This window comes from Porites lutea, chromosome 4 (genome assembly GCF_958299795.1).
Source record: "Porites lutea chromosome 4, jaPorLute2.1, whole genome shotgun sequence".
In the NCBI taxonomy this organism is placed as follows: Eukaryota; Metazoa; Cnidaria; class Anthozoa; order Scleractinia; family Poritidae; genus Porites; species Porites lutea.
In genome coordinates this window covers 41566807-41584246 of record NC_133204.1, presented here as the reverse complement: position 1 = coordinate 41584246, position 17440 = coordinate 41566807, and the positions used below count along the sequence as shown (strand labels likewise).

Sequence of the window (17440 nt, the reverse complement as noted above, 5' to 3'; positions counted from 1 at the left end):
CGTTGATTGGACTATTAATCTGTCTTTAATCGCCAAGTTTCTCGTGCTTGGTTCGATCGGTGATCACTGGTCATGAACGGTGAAAACTGAACATAAAATAAGCAAAAATGACAAATAAACCTAAAGAAAACCTAAATAAACCTAAAGCGACACTAAAGAGCAAAACTACTTACATTCTGTGCGATGCAATCGATGAGAAATTCAAAACATTTGCTCTATAACACTACACTTGAAAACACGTGGTGATCTGCTTTTGCTGTGGTCATGTGACCATCCGAAACTAACATGATATAAGTAGTCACGTAGTGTCCAAAAAGGAAGTGAACGCAAAAATAAATCAAAATAAAATTTGGACTAAACATTCCGCCGGCCTTGGGACAACCCAGTAGGTAGGCCCAACGTCACTAGCCTAGACTAATTATTCTCAAGATCGTTCTCCAGTAGGCATAGCTTCTGAATAGGTCGGATGAACACAGAGTCCTTTGTCTTGACTTTCGCTGTGCGCACCAGGCCGTCGGGGCCAGGGAAGACCTCTAGGACTCGTCCAAGTTTCCAGCATCCTCTCGGCACGTTGTCATCAACTAACAGGACAAGGGCCTTCGGCTTCAAGTTAGGTAAGACCTTTCTCCACTTTCCTCGGGCTTGCAGGGTAGGTAAATACTCACGCAACCACCTCTTCCAAAATAGGTCTGCCAGAAATTGTACCTGCCTCCATTTCCTTCTGTGATACTGATCTGCTTTCTCAAATATGCCAGGGGGTAGGCAGATAGTCTTCCTCTGCATTAAGAAATGCGCTGGCGTGAGTGGCTGAAGGTCATTTGGGTCGTCTGAATTGGCGGTGAGCGCTCGCCCATTTAACACTCGTTCAACTTCAGTCAACAGCGTCTGAAGAACTGCTTCCGTAACTACTTGGGTCCCTAGGATAGACTTCAGAACAGTCTTAGCATGGGTTTCTTTCTTAAGCTCTAGGCCTTCATCGGGGACTTCTCGAAGGCTTGCGTTGGGCCAAAAGGATTCAGGTTGCCATAAGAACTCTGGTCCTCGTAGCCAGCGGTGATCAAGGTTTAGCTCAGAGGGGTTCAAGCCACGTGACGCATCGTCGGCTGGGTTCAAGACACCTGGCACGTGGTTCCAGTCGTCTGGCTGTGAGTTTCCTCTGATTTCTTCGACTCGATTAGCGACATAGGTCTGGAAACGACGCCTTTCATTCTTCAAGTAGTGGAGAACTATTTCGCTGTCTGTCCAGAACTTGGTGCTCTGAATAGGAAGGTCCAACTCTTCTCTCAGCATCTTATTCAAGCGTGTAGACAGAACAGCAGCTTGGAGTTCAAGCCTTGGAATGCTTGTGAACTTGACAGGTGCATTTCTTGCTTTCCCCACAACAAACGAGCAGTGAATAGACCCATCTGGATTCTCGACTCTTAGATACGCAGATGCACCGTAGCCAATTTCAGAGGCATCGGAGAAGATATGCAGCTGTAGTTTGCATTTGGAAGCATCTGTTCCAGCTGGCAAGTAGCAACGTGGGATGCGCAGTGCAGAGAGGGATGACAGCTGTGAGGTCCAAGACTTCCATCTGGCTAAGAAGTTTTCTTCGAGTGGCTGATCCCAGTCTACCTTAGCCTTCCACATATCCTGGATAATTACTCTGGCAGTAAGGGCCACAGGCGCAGCAAACCCAAGAGGGTCATACAGGGAACAAACGGCGGACAGTACTCCACGCTTTGTTTCGGGTCGATTCAAGTTCTTGATGTCAAATCCAAGCTCATCTGTTTCAGCAAACCAGCGAATCCCTAGCGCCCTTTCCACTGGCAGTTCGTCTAAGTCAAGATTCAGATCTGGTGTGGCTCTTTTCTCGGTGGGAATGGTTGCCAAAACATTCTTACTGTTCGTCATGAATTTCGTAAGGTTGAAGCCACCGTGATTCAGGATTTTCACTAGGTCCGATGCTACAGTAGATGCTGCATTCTCCTCACTGAAGGATGGCAGAGCATCGTCAACATAAAAGTTCCTGTCAACAGTTGCAACAACTTGCGGGTTGAACCTTTCAGCATTGTCACTGGCTGTTCTTCTCAGGGCCCAATTTGCAACGCAAGGGGACGAGGTTGCTCCAAATATGTGTACTTCCATAACATAGACATCCGGGGGTTTGTCGTAATCATCTGTCCACCAGAGGAATCGTAGAGCTTCTTGATCTTGTTTACGCACACGCACTTGATGAAACATTGCCTCGACATCAGCGGCTACCCCTACATGCCCCTGTCGAAATCGCAGCAGCACACCAACGAGACTGTTTGTCATGTCTGGCCCTTGAACGAGATTCTTGTTTAGAGATGTTCCTTCATACTCAGATGCGGCATCGAAGACGATACGGAGCTTGTCAGGTTTGTTGGGATTAGTCACTGGATGATGAGGTAAGTACCAAGTTATCGAGCTTTCTCTAGCTGCTTCTTCAGGGGACAATTTGCGTGCATAACCCTTCGAGATGTACTCAGTCATGACTCCACGGTACTTAGCAGCCATTTGCTCATTTCCTGCTTTGGTCAGGCGTCGTCTAAGCAATTCTGCTCGTTTTTCAGCTAAAATGCGATTGTTTGGCAGCTTTGGCTGATCTTCCTTCCATAGTAGGCCAACTTCATAATGCCCGTCTACAAGGGTAGTAGTTTCTTCAATGATTTTTAGGGCTCGTTTGTCTTCCACAGATAAGGGCTTCTCTCCTGCTTTCAATGTTCCATAGTCTTCGATCTTCCAAAACCTTTCAACAAAGTCGTCAGGTTTGTGTCCAACAGAGATGAAATTGAGCTCAGCTCTTCTTGTCCCAGCGATAGTCAATGGACCTGAAATGCTCCAACCGAGAGGGTACCGATAACCGTAGAGGCCGCTCTTGTTGTCTTTCGGGATTCTGACTTCCTTCTGCAAGTGTGCAACAGGGACGTTACTCCCCACAATGATCGAGACTCGTTCAAAGTCCACCACTGGGAATGTAAGGTCTTGAAGGTGCGGATACTTATGGACATCTACTGTCCCCGGCAAAACTCGTTCTGATTGATTCAGGTCAGGGAGAACGTAAGCTTCATTAACATCAATGTCTTCACCGTATGCTTCTACAGGACTGAGAGTAAAGGAAACGCGTCGACTCTCCACCAGCTCCTCGCTGTTCGTAATAGTCTTAATCCCGATTTGCTCCGAGATCCCTTTCAGGTCAAGATGATCAGCAAGCTCTTTGTCAATGAGGGTATCGGTACAGCCATTGTCAAGAAATGCATATGTAGAAAGGGAACCACCGTTCTCTGCAGTAATGGTTACAGGAACTACATTTAACAAAACTTGGGCTCTTGTGGTGCTGACACCGGCAGATGTAATCGAAGTCTGTGGCCTGTCGCTGGGCGGCTGTCTTGTGCCTTGCTCCATTTGTGGTTGCCGGGTTATTGGGTCAGCAGTCGGAGTACTGTATCGGTTAGTGGGGTTATGAGTGTTCTTGTTTCCAGGAGTTCTGCGTCCATTGTTGTTGTCCCTATGCAGTATTGGTAAGTGGTGTCCAGGACACAGAGAACAAGCTGGTGGCTCAGGACAGGAAGTACCACTGTGATCGGGATTATGGCAACCACAGTTAAAGCAGAACCCATACGATGCTGCATATTGTCGACGCACGGCTACACGGTCACACTGTTTGACGATTGGGCACTCCTGGAGTCGGTGGGGAGTAAAACTTGCAAATTGCACAGTTTGCAGAGTTCTCTTTCTTGGGGGCGTTCTTAAGCGATGTGGCGTTGATCGTAGCATTTTTCGTGGGCAGGTCCGATCCTTTAGAAGCTTTGGGGGGGGACTTGTTTGTCCTGTTTTCTCCCCTTTGCGGCTGCATTCCAAACACTGGGTCATTCCTTATTGACGCTTGCCTTTTCACAAATTTTGCAATGTCCTTTAGTCGTGCAGTTCCACCACGGCTAACAATCTCGTAGTTTTCGGTCTGCCACTTGGTGATTAAATCATTTGGGAGTCTGTTTACGATTCTTCTCAAATTGGTAGCTACGCTTGCTTCGCGTTCCACATCTCCCTTCAGAACCTTGGTTGAAGTGTTCAGCTTCTCGGCAAAATTAAGCAGACCCATGTTGTCACCATAGGCAAGTTTGGGGCCTGAGACTAACTCTTCGATGCAGGCTTGCGTCACCTGAATAGGGCGACCAAAGCGTTCCTCTAAGATCTTCATTAGCTCACTATAGGAGGAGCCTCGGTTTCTTTTGATGACCTCCAAGGCTTCTCCTTTCAGGAACTTCGGTAAGTACTCTACCCGCTGCGCATCAGTTAGTAGCTCACTTTCAAGGTGAGTATGTGCCTGTTCTTTGAAGAACGGGAAGTCTGCTGGGTTGCCATTAAAGGGTGTAGGAGAGATTCCGTTCAGAAGCTGTACCTTCCACATGGCTGCTACATGGTCTTTAGGGGCTTGCTCTATTACTTTGTCTTCTGGCTGAGACTTAGGTCTATACTGGAAGGTTCGTGGGGCTTGGTATGGTGGCTGCTGGCATTCAGTGACTGGCAGTGCTCCCTTGTTTGCAGTATCGGCAATATTGGATTTGACCTCAGTGGCTGGCTTTTCCTTGCACGAACCAGGTGCTGTGTCTTGGGGGGTGGAGCAACTGACAGGTATAAGAGGCAGTGAAGGTTTGGGTGTCGGTGCTGGGATTTTTGGTGTTCGGGGTTCTGAATCATCAAGTTGAATTTGGGGTGACTGTCCCAGTGGTTTCTCCTCAATGGGATAGGTTGTCTGAACAATATTGTCCACACCATTAACAACACCAGTTTCCTCGTCGAACTCATTTTCAATCTTCCAGTCCAGCTCAGCTAGAACGGCTTCGTCCTCGAGTAGTCTCAATTCCTTCTTTGCGCTCCGCTCATGCTCTGCTTTGACCAATTCGGCTTCTTGTTGAGCCTTACTCTTGGCTAACTCAGCTTCCTCTTGTGCCCTACTCTTCGCTAACTCCAATTTCTTTTTTGCTAAAAGCATGGCTCTAAACCTTTCTTTCCGGGACGACGAAGAGGATCTTGAAGTAGTGGAGCTCTGAGACTGGTGCGACTTGTGACTTTTAATGGAGCGTTCATCATCACGTTTTTGTGTTTCTTGATCAGTCCGTATTTGGGTTTCGCATTCTTCTATTGTAAACATCATCTGTTCTTTGAGGGACTTGAACCTTTGCTGTACTTCTTGTAGTCGTTTGCTGTCACGTATGCCTGGCAGGTACTTCGAGTGTACAGTCTCAAAGGATTTCCAAATGATAGCTAAACGATCTACTATTTTGCGGGCGGACAAGTGCTCCCAATTAGTGTAGAGGAGAGTTTGGAGCTGCTGTGTTTCAAAGGCAACTTCTTTAGATTCCTTGTTCCACAAAGATGCAAGTCTGCGTTGTTCGCTTATTTCGCGTTGATACACAAGTTCACCAAAATCAATTTGAGTATTTGGTACGGGGTCCTGGCGTAGGGAGTATCCAACTGCTCCTTTCGCTGAGTCCTCAGGGTCCATTCCGCGGTCCACTATCGCGCGGTCCAGTCCAGAGATTCCTGCGATTCCGTTCGGTCGGTTCGGAGCGTTCGTTTTCTCGAGAATCCAGGTGAAAACACAGTTTTCTCTTCGTACTTTGTAGAATTTTTCACAATGTTGGGGTCGACACAGAAATTTCGACGCGTTGATTGGACTATTAATCTGTCTTTAATCGCCAAGTTTCTCGTGCTTGGTTCGATCGGTGATCACTGGTCATGAACGGTGAAAACTGAACATAAAATAAGCAAAAATGACAAATAAACCTAAAGAAAACCTAAATAAACCTAAAGCGACACTAAAGAGCAAAACTACTTACATTCTGTGCGATGCAATCGATGAGAAATTCAAAACATTTGCTCTATAACACTACACTTGAAAACACGTGGTGATCTGCTTTTGCTGTGGTCATGTGACCATCCGAAACTAACATGATATAAGTAGTCACGTAGTGTCCAAAAAGGAAGTGAACGCAAAAATAAATCAAAATAAAATTTGGACTAAACACTAGCCCCTAGGTAAATGTGACCAAAACTTGAAAACAAATCTTGTCCTCCTGGTTGTCATTGTCTCGGAATCTATAGTCTATGTCACAGGATGCTGTAAACTGTTACAAAAATTAGCTTCAAAAGTGCAACCACTTTTAGTTCATTTACATTCTTCAGTGCCGATTTATCCAATCAAATGCCAACTGGAAACTGCCTCAACTTCTGATTGGATTATGTCTGCACTAAAGAATGCAAATTAATTAAAAGAAGACACAATTTTGGCTCCTTGCTGGAAAAGGGTCTAGTCTAATTTTATTGATCTCCATTCCTCTGTCTCATTGCCCTGTTTACCTTGGCAATTCTTTGAGAGTTTTTCAAAGTGAAGGTTCCTTTTCACGTGACAAAAATACTCAATGATAAGTAATTGGAAGTTGTTAAGTTGCTGAAAAAGACATGTGTTGTGGCCTTGTAGCTATGTTTAAATAGGGTGTTTAGGCCACCTTATTAGTTTCATGATAGTGTTAATAATTATGAGCGAAAAGGTCTGTTCTCTCAAAATTATGGAAGAACTGTATGTCATTTAAGTTCTAAACCGTTTATAGTTTATTCTACAAAAGTAAACAGTTATCTTTTTCTATTTTGTGCGTTGGCCTTATAGAGATTAGAATTTGTTTATTGAAGGGACTTGTGACTTAATTTCCACAGTTTGTGAAAAGTGAGTAATAAAAGGCACATCATGGTACTGATCAAGTTGACTCAATTCATTAATGACTCATTAATCGCCCTGTCAGGTAAAATACAAATATACTTAAAAATTCTATGTCGCACATAACGTTTTTTTTCGTCCGGCCGTGTAAATCAGTAAACACCTTCACGACAGCTTTAAGCAGCTTTACTATTGGTTTAGTAAAGCTTAGCTTTACGCAATCTTTTCCTGTCGCGTAAAGTTGCGTAAATCTGGCCCTGCAACTTTACGCAACCTTTACACATGCTTTATCTCCGGTTAAGTAAATCTACCTTTACACGCCTTTACGATCAATGTAAAGCTAGTGTAAAGTTTGTTAACCTCCTTTACGCAGATTTACGTAACTTTAATTTTCCGTAAATCTCTTTTTTCATGCTGTGATTTCTTCAGATAATTTTCTATGTTATTTTTAAGAACATCCAATCATCAACTTGTTGACAAAATGAATTACATTGAATTTACTGTTTTAAAAGCTTTCACATCTGAATTCAAACTTCGCACTAACCCTGTCAAAGCCTTCAATGGAACGTGTGTGCGTCTCACGTCAATACCTTTTCCAGTAATTTGGTCGAACGTGTTGATTTCAGTGACTCGCGAGTGGCGTTACTGTGGGCTGGTTTATAAGTTTTTCCTAATAAATAACATGGAGTTAAAGTGTTCGTTTGTCCGGTGCCGAAAATATCAAAAGTTATGATCAAATAGCGCCGCCGAACTTCACATCTCTGAGCTACATCTCGGTAGATTTACTTTGTGGCACAACGGCTGCCGAGCTACACAACTCGGTAAATTTACTTTGTGGCACAAAGGCCGCCGAGCTACACAACTCGGTAAATTTACTTTGTGGCACAAAGGCCGCCGAGCTACACAACTTGGTAAATTTACTTTGTGACACAACGGCCGCCGAGCTACACAACTCGGTAAATTTACTTTGTGGAACAAAGGCCGCCGAACTAAACCCGGTTTGATGCATGCACGAGGAGTCGCGGACATTTTCCAAAGACAGTGACGAACCATGCGGAAAAAAATGAAGGCTTAATCCAAAGTAAAATTTAACAGCAAACTTCTGAAAGATGGACGCTTTGGACGATTCAGCAAACACGGATCGATGTACGCTTTACGAAGATTCAGCAAACGTTTTAAAAGATGAACGCTTTAGGAAGACAGAATATCAGACCTCAGCAAACCTTTGAAAGATGAACGTCAAGGACACAAGAATCACCACATGAGTTAGCGTGTCAAAGTGAGGCAAAACTTAAGCAAGCGCCTCAAAGCGAGGCAAATGCCTGTTGACGACGACGACGAAAATGCAATCTCAAAAAAACCTCTCTTATTAATTGCACAGGACACCCAATAATGCACAGAACACCCAACACAAATTAGTGGTTGCGTTCTCATACCTCGAACGGAATTATTACATCACGTACTCTTTGTAGTTGAACAGGAGGCTACCTCAGTGATATCACGTGCCTGGGGGTATATTCTTGGAAAATTCGGAAGGGCTATGTGACATGTCTTCTGACGCCTTTGTCCATTTAGACCATATGTGATTTTTCCTACCCTCAGGGTTAGGGAAAATAACAAATGGTCTGTAATGAATGGTCTGAGATTGTATCTCAGACCATTTGTTTGATTTTCCCTGCCTTATTTCAGATCAAAATATGTGACTTTCCTGCCAAATTACGGCTATGAACAAGTGAGGTTATCTACGTTACGTTTACCTACTTCACATTTTGCTGTAAGTTGTCAGTTGTAAATATCAGTTTTTGATGCTTCGGTAGTCAAACCTAGATACCCTGATTGCACGATTGAACTGAACGAAATTCAATCTCACCGACAAATCTTTCGGCAACTTCAGATTTTTAAAAAGACCGTATCACCGCTACCTCATTTATTTATTATAATTAAGGCCACTTCCTGATTAGAAAGTTATATTACTTTAAAATCCCTGATAAGAACACCACTTTTAAAGAACAGCTATTTCGTTTAGAGGACATGATCTTTTTTTTTATTCACAGTTTTACCGATGACCACCATAAAGAGGGTAACGTCATTATTTTTTTCTTATTTTCGTTTGAAATAATTGGCAGATTTAATTAGCGAATACAACTTGACAAAATTAAAGTGACGATGATGCGCGCAGATCTAAAATCCGACTTCATCTGAGTAAGAGAGAAGTAACGAAAGTCGCGTTTAGTCTGTTTTCGCGCGCTCTCGCGTTCACATTTGAGGTTGCGTTTTCTTTGTTAAATCTATCTGCTTGTGCTGTATGTTGAATTATCGCTTTTTATTCACATGATGGCTTTTTGTTCAAAGCGGGGTTAAGAGAACCCAAGGTTAGTGCGAAATTTGAATTCAGATATAAAAGCTTAAAGAGCAAATTCAGTTTAATTCCTTTGGTCAGCAATTTGGTGACTGGATAATCTAAAAAGAATAGGGAAAATTATCCAAGAAAATGCTTCTAAGCAACACCACCATCAAAAACAACAACAACAACGAAAAGAAACCGGGATTAAAATTTAACCCCGCAGGGCTAGCGCTAATCGGCCTTCGAACAACTAGGCCTGATGGAACCGGGTGGTTTTGCATGCGCAGTTGACATCTCGGGCGCGGTTCACACGCCGCTCCACTCATGTGCCGAACCTAACTTATGAATTAAGTAGGGCAAAAGAACGGCGTCTGAATCAGTTTAGTACGGCAGTTTTAGTTAGGTGCGGCAAAAGCGTTTGCTGCGGCAAACGTTCGACAGAGTCTGTCAAACTTTTGACGAACTTAACTTAAGCTCGACACACAGTGCGCCCTCTGAATCAGATGTCGCGCCAGTGTCGCTCCAAAGTCGAACTTATTCAGTTAGGTTCAGGTTCGGCACATGAAAAGTACGCCGTCTGAACCAGGCCTTCGTCGGCTCAAGAGATCAGTTTAACTTGGTCGGCTTCAATTGTACGAAAAATATCAACAACAATTTATGTCATTTATGTGAAAAGTCAATGTGAGATCTAAAAACTAATTAATCCGTTGGCTGCGAATTAGCCTTGTTTATTGCGACTCGCGTCTTCAAAGCTCCCCACTTAGGGTGCGTTCACGCTTGGTATAAGGGTACTGTTGCCCGAGTACAATACTCGCTGGGCACTAATGCGAACACACCTTTTTTTAAGTACCCGCCCTAGAATTCGGGCACGGTTCGAGTGCCCAAGTACAAGGTCGATACCTTTGTACTCGGGTACTAAAGTGGGCACCGGGTCCCTGTGTGCACGTTTTTTCCGTTGGTTCCGAGGAGTGTTACCCACAGTCGCTCTTTTTGCAAAAATGGCGTCTGCTGACGGACCAAAGTGAACGAAAGACAACTTAGGTACCCAGAGTTTGGACAAAGCACCATTTTGAACTATGCCAGGGAACTAGTGCCCTGGCACTAAATGTGAACGCATCCTTAGAGGCTCTCCACTCTTGGTGCCTGGGGACAAGTGCCTGGGTACCGGCACAAAATGGTGCTGTATTCAAACTTTGAGTGCCCGATATATGACTGTGAGTATTGTAGCTACTCCTTTTCGCCCCGCCAGACTCCATTTTGAAACATCAGCTTAGCAGCAAGGAACAAAGCAGTGGACTGCCCACGGTATGCACAAAGGCACCCGGCCTGTGTCCACTTTTGTGCCCGAATTTTAAGGGTCGGTACTTGAAAAAAACAGTCTGTGTTCACATTATTGCCTACTCGGCTAGTGAGTACCGTACTCGGGCACCTTGTACGGGCACCAAGTGTGAACGCTGCCTCAGTACTCGATCAGTGTATGTAAGGTCGGGCAAGACGCCGATCACATTTGCCACCATTCTACAATGGAAAGGACACGTGTGACGTCATGTTACCATGGTAGCAAAATTTCGCGATCACAACAATAGCGAGCTTAAGCAAAGACGACGGCGACGGCAACAAGAACGGCAAAAAAGCAATATGGTTGCATTAGCAAAACAACAACTTTGCACGTGCCTTTGTACATTTCTTAGCCGTCGTTGCATGACTGCGACATGAAACTTTCTAATTCTCACGCGCCCGCTTTATGGTGTAGGTGAACACAACACAAATGTTTTTTCTCTTTTTCTAAACTTAGTCCTTTTGGATTCAACCTCAGAAAATCTCGCCAACATTTGACGCACTAAATGAAATAAATTGAATAAGATCGATGAAGTTTGCAATAGTGCGAATTCACTTTCCTGAGTTTTTTAAAACTAACGATTTCGGTTTGTTGTCACTCAGAGATTTTGCTACCATGGCAACGTGACGTACGACTAACTATAAATTAATTTCCCTGATAAATCTTTTTTATTTTATTCACCTTTTTCTCCATCTAGATCCCGCCAGTCTTCATCATATTTTGCTGTCTGGTCAGGAGGATGAATAGATTAGACCGAAAGAAATTGTCTTTCCTTCTTATTCCTGTCCTGCCGGTGTTAATTTTAACAGCGACATTACACTTTACTGGTAACTTATCAGGCATGAGACTGCAAATGTCCTACGTAAGGATGACAAAAAATAGAGTTTTCTGGAAAGAAACAGTGGGTTTGAACTTTTCAGTTGGTAACCTGCACAAACGTACAAATACTGTAGACGGAAATTGGGTAAATCACATTGGACATAACCAAACAGGGCAACCTCTGAATGAAACGGCTTTATGTCCAGAAAATCCGCCAAATCTTGGTTAGTAAGTTTTATTTAATTTGTGATATAGATAGTTCATTGATGCTGTTCGTCACCGTGGCTCAATGTTGTTGTTATCCTAAACAAATACTGAAAAACTAAAATGAAGGTAAATGCTTTTGTTGAAAGTGGAAGTGCACTTTAATTTATTAAACTTAGGGTGCGCTCAACTTACCGTTACTCTGCTTACACAGCTGTTCTTATTGTCGTCACGCAACACTCTGTGTAGCTGACTAACTGATCGTATTGGGACATAAATATACGCAAAAAGTTTTGTTACAAATCTCCGAGTCTTCTACCGTGACTTTTGGACCACTTAAACTTCGTATACAATTAAATCAAAATATCTAGTTCAAGCATTTATCTTAATATTGCAATACAGTGAGAGTTAAGGCGGCGGGGGGGGGGGGGGGGGGGGGGGGTTGGGGGATGAAGACATAAGACATCAGATGCTGAAAATCCCCAAGTGATAGTCATAGAAGATGCCTTATTTACGAGCGCCCACTACCGAGAATCAGGAGTCCATCGGGACTCGAACACGGAACTCCAGCGCTGGCCACGACCGGTCACTCTACCTATCTGAAAACCAACAATAGCCGGGAGCTCTTGATGAAAACCTAAGAAAGTCAGGGTTGGTAGCTAATGCATGGTAATGATGCTGTTGATCACTTGAGAGGGTACAATTTGCTGCCAACCGGGCTGCCTGCAGAGTAGTCGGATGAAGGTGGGTAGGAGAGTGGCAGGTCGTTAATTAAGGGTTCTTCACCAGCCTTTTTTTGGGTTGATTGGGGAACGACAAAGTCTGTCCTAAGGCATCTTTCCGCTTTACCCTACCTCTCCCCAACCCGCCTAGAACACATGAAAATAAAGTACGTTCAGAGTATAAATCTTTTAAGAGCACGAAGCCAAGCTTTCAATTCCTCATTATTTGGTTGAAGTTCCTTTGATTTGCCAATTTTGTGGCAACCGGTATAAGGAACCATTTTGCGACGAAGAATCCCGCATATTAAGAATCTATACTTTCAAAACGCTTGCTTTCTATTATGAGAAATCATTTCTTTAGTAGTTCCAGCATAACAGTTTTGCAACTATTCATTGCTGATCACCTTTTCAATTTGTATGTTTTTTCCTTCTCTCAGTTGGACCTATATATGTCAGTACATCAGTTTCTAAGATGGACGATGTTACAAAAGAAATTTCTTATGAGTTTAATGGCTGGGTCAGAAATGGGGGAAGATGGAAACCAACTGAATGCCGAGCAAGAGTTAAGGTGAGGTGCCAAAATGAAGATGTTAATGGGGTGTACAGACGAGTGCAATCACCCAAATGACGCAATACCAAAGATTGAAAGATTCTGAACAATGCCCACACCACAGGACACCTACTCACCTCTGGTAGCTTGTGAGGTCTGTGTTTCCATACACCTCTTGTGAGGTCCCGCCCTTTCTACTGTAGGTATCGAGAAAAAAATATATGGATGTTTGGTAGTTTATTTTCGTATCTCTTTAAACACTTGATAGTCCGATTTTGACTTCTGCAAACCGTATACGTTTCTAATCCAACCTCTGGTCATTATTTATACGGCTACGATAGCAAAAAAAATCATTATTATACCTTAGACAGCTAACTTCCTTAACACCCGAAGGAGTGAATGTGGGCATGACTTTAATGGTACCTTGGTACCTTCAAGTGCCTCAAGTCGAGGACCCTTTAACTACCTCTTCCCAGTCCCTGTCGTCGCTATGAAAAGTCATGTTCCTTTATTGGAAATCCCGCAATTTACAACACGCTCATAGCAAGCTCAAGGATCTTTATAATGTTTTCGGTATATCCATGTAACTCTTTCAGTCATCAGAAAGGTTTCGCTTCCGAGCAAAATTTTTGGACACGATGTTTCGAGTCGAGTTTGCATCACTATGATATGAACCCGGTTTCATCACCCTGTCAGCCTTTTTACTCGCGCCAATTTTTTATCATCTGAACATGAGCTAAACCTAAATCAGATAGACACATTTAAAAGTTGAAGAGTACTTTGTTGAAGAACTTACTCATTTGTGATACTCTTTGCTTTACCTCAACAGATGGCTCTTATTATTCCATTTCGCAATCGTTACGAGCAGATCTCAATATTTCTTCGTCATATCCATCCTCTGTTGAGGAAACAATATTTAGACTACAGGATCTTTTCCGTAGAACAGGTATGTTTAACATTGAGGGGCTCTGGTGGCTGGGGGACATTTTTTTTTCTCTCTCTTTCATAAAAATGGTAACCATATGAATTTATGCGATAGTAGAAAGGAAGTCATATTTGCCGATTTAAGTGTCAAAGAGGAGTTGCGATGTATGTTTGTATGGAGGGACAGTAGTTCAAACCATCACTGAACGGCACACCAATGGCAAAATTTTAGAAAAGAGAATCTCCAATGAGGGCGAAAAGGCAGAAAAGCGAGGCTAGGTACACATCATCTACCATCCGATCAGAAGGTGTGTTCACAATCATATCTAGTTAGAGGCCTGGGTCGAAAATAAGTTTACCCACTAGGAAAATTGGCCATGCACCTTCCGTCGGGCTTTTCATGAACCTAGATGAAGTCGAGGTCTTTACCGAAAAAATGAAAAAACGACTAGGCTAATACCCAGCCATCCTGATCAAATAAGTTTAGCCAGTAAACGATTCTTTTTATATAAAGCAAACAGAAAATGTTTCTCGCGGGACCAAAGCGGGAAATCCTGAGCAGGGTAAGATACTGCCCAAGTTACCCGCTAGATTACCAAATTAGTAACACAGGACTCGCTTCACCTTGCCTGCTCGCGAAACCAGCAATATAAAAAAGAGCATTTGCCCACAAATTTTCTTCTTTCCAGATAGGGGATGCTCCTTTCAATAGGGCTACGCTGTTCAACATTGGCTTTAAAGAAGCGCTGAAGTTTGACGATTTCAAATGCTTTGTCTTCCATGACGTGGACTTGATGCCGGAGAATGATCGAAATGAATACAGCTGCCCCTCATCGCCCAGACACATGTCGGTAGCTGTGGACAAATTTAATTATCGGCAAGTACCTGATAGCTTTTTCTCCCACAATAAACTTTAGGCTGCGAGGTCGGCGCGGCGTCTACAGAAATCAGAAATCGCGCCGAAATCCCCGTTCTTATGTATAAACAGAAGCCCTATCCGGTATAATTTTCCTGTCGGTATGAAACAAACCTTCTTTGCTGTGTTTATTTTTATAAATCCACAGTCTACCATATTTTGAGATATTTGGAGGGGTAGGCTCGTTTACGAAGGAACACTTTGAACTAATCAATGGTTATTCAAACATATTTTGGGGATGGGGCGGAGAGGATGACAACCTGTTTCGAAGGTAAGTTATTGCTTTTATTTTAATTGAGTTCATTAATAGTTAAATTTTAGTGACAAAGACCCCTTTGATGGGAAAAAAAAAAAAAACTGAGCTCTCCCGTTTGGAGTCCAACAGATACTACGCCTTGAGAACGTCCACCAGGGAGGGCGGACCCCCCATTGGTAGCTAGGAGCTTAAGAAACAACGACGGCGATAGCCTCCCACGCAAACGTTCTTAGGGGTTCGTCACGCAAAAGATTGCGTGACGAACCCCTAAGAACGTTTGCGTGGGAGGCTACGACGGCGACAGCTACGAAAACGTCATTTAAAAAGCGAATTAGCGCTACTGCAAACTTTATTGCGCGTATTCAAACTCGTGTTGGCAAATTTTTTTCTTTTGGCAAAGACTGTATCAAAGTTCAGGAAAAGAAAAAAAAAAGTCGTTGTCCTGTGTTCTCGTCCTCGACAAAACGTGGAATTAGGCACTTTCACGTTGCAGTCGTGCAGCTACGGCAAAGAAATGTACAAAAAGAATGATGCACGTGCAGAGTCGCTGTTTTGCCAATCTAAACCTATTGCCTTTTTGCCGTTAGCGTTGCCCTTGCAGTCTTCTTTGCTTAAGCTGCCTATTTATGAATGTAATCAATAACCACTAATTAACCACATTTTTGTCGTTCTGTCCTCTCTGCCGGCCAGTAGAATAACAGCTAAAGGACTCACACTGTCACGACCATCAAGCCAAAAAGGAAGATATAAGATGTTGAAAATGTTTCATGTGGCAGGAACAAAACCTCCAAAAACTGTAAGGCAAGTTGTTCTGGCGATTAACTGTTTTGTTTATCACTGTTATTTATTGCTGAGTTTTTATATAATTGGGTCAGCAAGCACTTTCAAGTTGAATGTGAATGCAATTTTTGCAGTCCTAAGTGGCTTTAAATTTAGAAGAAAAAGGAAAAAGACGGAAAAACAAAATTATGCTTAACTTGTTAATTAAGAACTCGTGTGAATTAAGGAATGGCTCCTCATTGATATCTGCCTTTTAGAATTATTTTTCCTCTTTTGTTTCTCACTCCTTTTATCTTTGATAAAAGGAACTATTTTTGGTGCTGACATCGCACTTTTTGAAGTCACATGACCAGCCACGCCCTTCAGAATTTTACAAAATTTTACATTCAAGAATTACACTACTTTAAGAAACCTTTAAAGTTCTCAATTTTTCTTTTATTGTATCGAATTTAATGCTAAACATGTCAAATTAATCAGGGAATTTTAAAGTACGTTATTGCTTGGTAAAAATTCAATGTTTTCTTCTCACCCCAGTCTCTCGTTAAAATGAAAACGTTACAGTTTACAGAAAACAATTAATTTTCAAAAAACCCCGATTAGTTCCATGGACCTCGTACTTGAAGTCATAAATAGCAAACGAATTAAAATTTTTGAAGGTCTCAAAAGTGGTGTAGATTTGAATTAAAATAAAAAGCAAAATTGAAACAAAAAATGGGTGCAGCAAGTCACGTGACTAAGAAAATCCATCATTGAAAATGAAACTGCTATTCTTATATAAAAAGGGTGGCAGGCCTACAACGTTTTAAGTGAAAAGGTTTAAGCCTCTTTGAACCAGACCACTCACTACAAATTTCCCAAGACCCATTCCTTCATTCACTGATCTGAATCTTTTTCGTTTCGTTTTCAAAGGCCAAGGTTGATTATACAATTGGGAGGGACATGCACCACACAATTAACTGTTTCATCCGTACGTTTCATATGTTATCGGGCTGTATTATCATTTCTTATGTTTTATTGTATTCTAAATCACACGTCCTCTCAGTACTTATTAACCTGGAGTTATAAAAACCGGGTTAGCAAACAGTTTGATAAAGGCTTTTAATCGGCCTTTGAATGAGCTTTATTATATTTTTGCTAACCCGGTTTTCAAAAATGCAGGTATAATATAACACGTAATGATCTACAGTTTTATAAATATTGTTTACACAGGATGGCGAGAATGGATCAAGCTTTAAAAGAAATGGATAACGATGGCCTTAACTCTCTGAAGTACAGCGCGGAAGAGACAGAATACCCACTATTTACATTGATACGAGCTAATTTAGAAAACGCTTTGTGAACATTACATCGAGAATTTACAAGTGACGAGTTTGCAGCCCTGGATCCGATGTTGAACGAACTCGGATAAAACGTGGTTTCCTACTATTGACTTTTTGAAGGGAGCAAAGACTGGGAAAGATAGCGGCACACAATTTTTCATGGGAAGGGATGAAGAAGAAATGGCCAGTTGCCTTTTCTCGTCGCCCCTTTTCTTGAGTGCCCGCCAGCCTCCGTTTTATCAAATCTTCTCTCTTTTCACCAGACATATGAAAAGCTACTGCGTACGAATCTAGTGATCACTTGATTGCATTGGCTACCTGGAGAAAGTTTAATTACACTCCGATTTCCCGGTATAGCCGTCGGCATTAACCATAGTATACAGTATCTTCATTATGTCATGCAGTTTGATAAACTTGATGCTTGCGATGTCATTCTTTTAAATAATTTTCGTCCTTTTTTACCTTTGCTGCAAAATTGAACTCAGAAGTTATGAGCTTTTTGTAAGAAGCTTTTTGAACAGATGGATAAAGTTAAAAATATCT

At 42.5% G+C, this 17440-nt stretch overlaps 2 protein-coding genes across 2 annotated transcripts; one reads left to right on the top strand and one right to left on the bottom strand.

Annotated features, from left to right (window-relative positions):
* Window positions 1-6: 6 nt before the first annotated feature.
* Window positions 7-4029, bottom strand: LOC140933626 (uncharacterized). The gene is made up of 2 exons (XM_073383231.1): window positions 174-4029; window positions 7-86 (listed from the first exon to the last, which is right to left on the bottom strand). Exon 1 carries the CDS (start codon window positions 3877-3879, stop codon window positions 415-417), a length of 3465 nt encoding a protein of 1154 aa, XP_073239332.1. The 5' UTR covers window positions 3880-4029; the 3' UTR covers window positions 7-86; window positions 174-414.
* A 7078-nt stretch (window positions 4030-11107) lies between these two features.
* Window positions 11108-17089, top strand: LOC140933628 (beta-1,4-galactosyltransferase 5-like). Its single transcript, XM_073383233.1, has 7 exons — window positions 11108-11450; window positions 12590-12720; window positions 13532-13648; window positions 14316-14503; window positions 14691-14813; window positions 15489-15594; window positions 16788-17089. Exons 1-7 carry the CDS (start codon window positions 11147-11149, stop codon window positions 16824-16826), a joined length of 1008 nt encoding a protein of 335 aa, XP_073239334.1. The 5' UTR covers window positions 11108-11146; the 3' UTR covers window positions 16827-17089.
* The last annotated feature ends 351 nt before the right edge of the window (window positions 17090-17440 follow it).